Source organism: Pundamilia nyererei, unplaced genomic scaffold (assembly GCF_000239375.1).
Source record: "Pundamilia nyererei isolate P.nyererei 1_Seehausen unplaced genomic scaffold, PunNye1.0 scaffold00032, whole genome shotgun sequence".
NCBI classification, from domain to species: domain Eukaryota; kingdom Metazoa; phylum Chordata; class Actinopteri; order Cichliformes; family Cichlidae; genus Pundamilia; species Pundamilia nyererei.
In genome coordinates, this window is record NW_005187433.1 from 592,105 (window position 1) to 597,970 (window position 5,866).

Below are 5,866 nucleotides of genomic sequence, written 5' to 3' on the forward strand. Positions count from 1 at the left end.
AATATTAAATCACAGTGATTTTTGTTAAACTGACATCAGTCATGTAACTTTCCTCTGTCGATTTCTTTAACTTCAGAACAATGCCATCAAGACCTCCAAATACAACATCTTCACCTTCCTGCCTTTTAATCTTTTTGAGCAGTTCAAGAGGCTCGCTAATGCCTACTTCCTCTTCCTGCTCATCCTTCAGGTAGACATGTTGCCATTCTTGTCAGAATAATTGCATGCTTAAAAATAGTTATTTTATGCTGCAGATAGTTATGTCAATGCAAAAACCGCATTCAGAGTTCATTCTCTATATTCAACCATACCTTTTTCAAACTTCATTTGACTTAAAATGTGAAAGGACTTGCACTTTCTTTTGCTTTTTTATAAATCGATTTTTAAAAAATGCTTTTTCCAAATGTTATTAAGCGTGAACATACATGACATACATAAATAAAATGAAGCAACTGTTAAGTTTTTCACTTTTAAGAATCTTAAAAGATATTATCTATGCTGTTCACCCTCTGTATGGACACCGCGACAGCTGGTCTGCAATCACCACATCCATGGAGCCTACTGTATGCAGATGATGTATGTCTATCAGAAACAAAAAACTGCCTAGCCCTGCAAACCTGAACACAAGCATGGAAAGATTGGCTCTCTGAAAACGGCATGTGCCTGAACATCAAGAAGACTGAGTACCTTGAACGCGGCCCCCAGACCAACAGTACCATCACTATCAGTTGCCCAATTCAAGTACCTTGGGTCCCTTGTCACCTCGGACTGCGAAACTCTACCAGACGCCAGACTCTGTGTCAACACAGCGTGGATGAAGTGGTGCCAGGTCAGATAAGTCTTGTGCAACAAGAGAATGCCAATCTATCTTAAGGCGAAAGTTTATAAGTCGATCGTGCGCCCAGTGGCACTCTATGGGTCAGAGTGCTGGCCAGCTACGACCAAGCACAAACAAGCCCTTCACACCATGGAGATGAAGATGCTGACATGGCCTCTGGGTCTCACACGACTAGACCGAGCGAGGAACAAAGACGTTAGGAAATGATGGGGAGTGACACCGATCACAGACAAGATGCGAGAGGCGAGGCTCCGATGGTACAGCCATGTTGCCCGTAGCGATAAGAACTCCATCGCAAAGACAGCCCAGCAATTAGGCCACGAAGAAAAAAAAACGCTGGATGGACCGAATCAAAGACAATATGAAGGCTGCGAATGTTACACCAAAAGATGCCCTGGATAGGAAGAAGTGGAGGAAAGCATGAAAAACAGCAGACCCTGCATCGGGGGATATGAACTGCTAGGCAGAAGAAGAAGAAAAGATATTATCTATGCACTGAAAGAGTGTGTTAATCTTTGTGTGTGTGTGTGTGTTGACAGTTGATCCCACAAATCTCCTCTCTCTCATGGATTACTACAGGTTTCGCCTTAATAGTAGTGCTTTCTATAACAGCAGTCAAAGATGCCATTGATGACATAGTAAGTTGAAATCGGTAATAACAAAAGAGAAAACCAAAAATAAGAAACTAATATCAGATTCGGAAGCAAACAGTATCTTTTTCTTGTGTCAACTGAGCAGAACAGACACAAATGTGACAGAAAAGTCAATAACCGGAAGGTGGACGTCCTCATGGATGGCCAGTAAGTCTTTGGAAACCCAAATGAAAAAGAAAAGAATACCTTTTGTATGAAGAATTTTGGATTCATTTCTGTGTTGTATGCCTTTGTTCCCTTCCCTGACAGACTCAAAAATGAAAAATGGATGAATGTTCAGGTCGGGAACATAGTCAAACTGGAGAATAATGAGTTTGTCACAGTAAGTTTGGGGAGGCTATAGTAAAGATTTGAAACAAGTGAAAGAAATTCATTTCAAAAGTAAGTTCCAAACTAAACTCAGTGCTTTTATTTCTTAGGCAGACCTTCTGTTGCTGTCTAGCAGTGAGCCCCTTAATTTAGTTTATGTGGAAACAGCTGAACTAGATGGGTAAGTGTGCTGTACTGTGTTGTTTGTATGCTAGGTTGACAACTAATGTCTGACACTGTCTTGGATTTTCCTTGGTCTCCCCCAGAGAAACCAATCTGAAGGTGAAACAGGCTCTGACTGTAACTGGAGAGCTGGGAGACAACATTGAGGCACTCACTGCCTTTAATGGTGAGAATCTCAATGAAACAACACACAGTCTGATTTTCAAAAGTGAAACCTGGTTCTGTCATTGGGAAATGTCAGAGGGGACCAAAACTAACAAAGATTTTTTTTAGGTTGATAGGCCTTGGCTGAGTTAAGAATTAATGCAAGTACCAAAATAAATAATGAATAAATGCATAAATGCAAAAAAATAATTCTGTTAGGATAGATCCGGGGAAAGCACAAGAAAAACCGGATACACTGATAGACAGAAATCCATATTCTATGTTTCTCACAGCCGTTGATGAAATTAGGTTTTTGAGATTGTCAACAAATGTAAAATCAGAAATCTTTGGATTGTAATGATATCGATATGATAGTGGTTAAAGGAGTAATTGAGGCTATTATAAAACCGTTTACATACATCTGTAATTTATCATTTCAAACTGGTCAATTTCCAGACAGAATGAAAATAGCAAAAGTTATACCTCTATACAAATCTGGAAACAAACACCATTTCACAAACTACAGGCCTGTCTCTTTACTACCTCAATTCTCATTCTTGAAAAACTGTTTAACAACCGACTGGGAAAATGTATAGATAAACATAAACGATTCACTGAGAGTCAGTATGGATTCAGATCAAGCAGATCAACATCATTGGCATTATTAGATTCAATAGAATACATCACAAATTCCATAGACAAAAAGCCATATGTGGCTGGGTTATTCATAGACTTGACAAAGGCATTTGACACAATAGATGATGATATATTAATAAGAAAACTGGAATGTCATTGTGTCTGAGGGGTAGTTTTAGATTGGGTCCAGAGTTATTTAGGTGACAGGAAGCAGTTTGTGAAATTAAATGGTGGTTGCTCCTTATGTATGGACATTGCTTGTAGTGTACCCCAAGGGTCAGTTTTGGGTCCAAAATTCTTCAACTTGTACATTAACGACATCTGTTAAGTGTCCAAAGTATTAAAAATGGTTCTCTTTGCTGATGATACAAACATTTTTTGCTCTGGTGATGATCTGCAGAATTTATTGGAGGATATGACTAATGAAATAAGTAAAGTGAAGTTCTGGCTTGACAAAAACAAATTATCGTTCAATTTGAATAAATCTAAACTGATGTTATTTGGAAATAGTAGTTTAGATACAAATGCTAAGATTCAAATAAATGGTGCTGATATTGAAAGAGTCAGTGAAAATAAATTTCTGGGGGTAATAATAGATGAAAAACTTAACTGGAGAGCTCACGTAAGATATATTCATTCCAAAGTATCACAAAGCATTGCCGTACTAAACAAGGCAAAGCAGGTGTTAGACAGAACATCACTTCATATTCTATACTGTTCACTGGTTTCACCATACTTAAGCTATTGTGCAGAGGTCTGGGGCAACAACTATAAAACCACATTACATTCACTTTTTACTCTTCAAAAACAAAAACAAAAAGCAATTCAAATCATCCACAATGCAGGTTATAGGGAACATACAAACTCACTATTTTTGCAGTCTGAAATATTGAAAATTGCCGATCTAGTGAAATTCAAAACAGCACAAATTCTATTCAAAGCAAAAAAAAAAAAAGAACTGCCGGGTAATATTCAGAGTATGTTTTTTTTTTGAAAGAAGGAAGTTATAATTTAAGGGGTTTTTGTAACTTCAAAACAGGGAAGGTACGTACTACAAGATAAAGCTTTTGTGTTTCTGTTCATTGAGTGAAACTGTGGAACAGTGTGAATATGGAATTAAAGCAATGTCCAAACATAAAACAGTTCAAAAAGTTATAAAAATATGATCTTCTCGAACTATAAAGAAAGGGAAAATATTGAAATTAAGTGAATGTCTCTATTTAAAAAAAATCACGTCATGTTATAGTATATATTATATCAGCAATCTGTTCACTAGTTTTTATTATAGATTATATCAGTAAGGAAGCTGACTAAATATTAACTGATAATTTATGGCAAAGGGGTGGGATTAAATAAGTGTGTTCTTCTTCCCACTCCCTTTCAACACGTAAATGAATCAGAACGGTAGCAATATTGAAATGTATTGACTTTTGTATAGTATTTTTTTCTCTCTTATTTTCTTTACTAAATGTACCTGTATATTGTTTACATGTTTGAAATAAATTAACAATCAATCAATCAATCAATAGAGCAGTATTTCACCTTTGAACTGTTTAAGTTTGTACTGAGTGATTGTATTTCCTCATGCACGACTTTTTCTACTAATGTAACAATGGGATCTTGGGTTTTATTTAATTGTTTATTTGTTTGCTTTGTTAGGTCCATCTGTTCACCTGCTAATTAATACAGACATCTAACCAGTCAATCAGATGACAGCAATCCACTTCATTTTGGCATGTGGACATTATTAAAGTGACCTGTTTGAATTCAAACTGAGTATAAAATGTGCCAGAAAGTTGATTTAAAGAATTTGGAATGTTCCATTGTTGTTGCTGCCAGATTGGCTAGTCTGAGTATTTCAGAAAATGATGACCTGCTGGGATTAACCCACATCTGTAAGGTTTCCAGAGAATGGTCCACCAAAGAGAAGATATCCAGTGAGCAGCCGTTCTGTAGGTGAAAATCCCTTGTTGATACCAGAGGTCGGAGGAGACTACACAGACTGCTTCGAGCTGTCCTCTAACTATCCTGTGAACTGTTTAGAATTATTTGCTGACACTGATTTCTGTTTCTCAGGTGAAGTGCGATGTGAACCTCCCAATAACCGTCTAGACAAGTTCAAAGGGACTCTGACTTTGAACGGAGAAAGATATGCCTTGGACAACGACAAAGTGCTGCTCAGAGGCTGTACTCTCAGGAACACTGAGTGGTGCTTCGGTCTGGTCATCTTTGGAGGTACACTGTGCACTGCAACTGTGTACAATTTGCAGTTTGAGTGATGTTTTTTTGGTCTAGCCTTTATTGTTTACTCTGATACTGATGTATGAAGTTGTACATAAGAGACTAGAGCAGGAAGGGGATGTGGTTACATCTGCAAAGGTATACAGAAGATAATCTGCCACAGATTCTAGAGTGTGAAGTTCTTAAAACAACAATATCACAGTAATGACATATTTGTGGTGTTTCATTTAGGCCATTCTCCTTCTAAGGCTAACCAGTCTGGAAACATACTGAAAACTGTATCTGCATCACTGTCAGTGTCTCAACATCACATTGAATCTGTGTACAATTTGGTCTAGTTTTTATTGTTTTCTCTGATACTGATGTTTGAAGTTGTACATAAGAGACTAGAGCAGGAAGAAGATGCAGCGAAGGTGTGCAGAAGAAAATCTGACACTAATAATCCTTTCCAGGTCCTGACACTAAACTGATGCAGAACAGCGGGAAGTCAATATTCAAACGGACAAGCATTGATCACCTGACGAATATCCTGGTGTTATGTGTGAGTTTACACAAGCAAAAATACAAAGAAAGTCACACAAAGTCTCAGCTTATAGATATAGAACTTAAAGACAGTGATTTGTTTTTCACCTGAGTGACAAGAGTAATATTGTTTGAATAATCAAGAAGTCTGATGTTTTCATTCCATCAGATCTTTGGTTTCCTGGCATCTATGTGCTCCATTTTGACCATTGGCAATGCAATCTGGGAAACAAATGAGGGCTCTGTGTTCACTATGTTTCTTCCTCGTGAACCGGGCATTGATGCTCCTCTCTCATCATTCCTCATCTTCTGGTCTTATGTCATTGTCCTTAACACAGTG

General features: G+C 37.6%; 1 protein-coding gene across 1 annotated transcript in view; it reads left to right on the forward strand.

Moving 5' to 3' along the window:
- Positions 1-5,866, forward strand: part of LOC102209910 (phospholipid-transporting ATPase FetA-like) — a gene marked incomplete at its 3' end in the record, with an annotated part of 20,368 nt that overhangs the window by 8,534 nt on the left and 5,968 nt on the right. Inside the window, exons 6-14 of the mRNA XM_013909841.1 lie at positions 77-190; positions 1,378-1,476; positions 1,577-1,638; positions 1,741-1,813; positions 1,911-1,981; positions 2,067-2,149; positions 4,840-4,998; positions 5,457-5,545; positions 5,696-5,863. Coding sequence (XP_013765295.1) covers positions 77-190; positions 1,378-1,476; positions 1,577-1,638; positions 1,741-1,813; positions 1,911-1,981; positions 2,067-2,149; positions 4,840-4,998; positions 5,457-5,545; positions 5,696-5,863 — 918 coding nt within the window. The remainder of the gene's footprint in view (positions 1-76; positions 191-1,377; positions 1,477-1,576; positions 1,639-1,740; positions 1,814-1,910; positions 1,982-2,066; positions 2,150-4,839; positions 4,999-5,456; positions 5,546-5,695; positions 5,864-5,866) is intronic.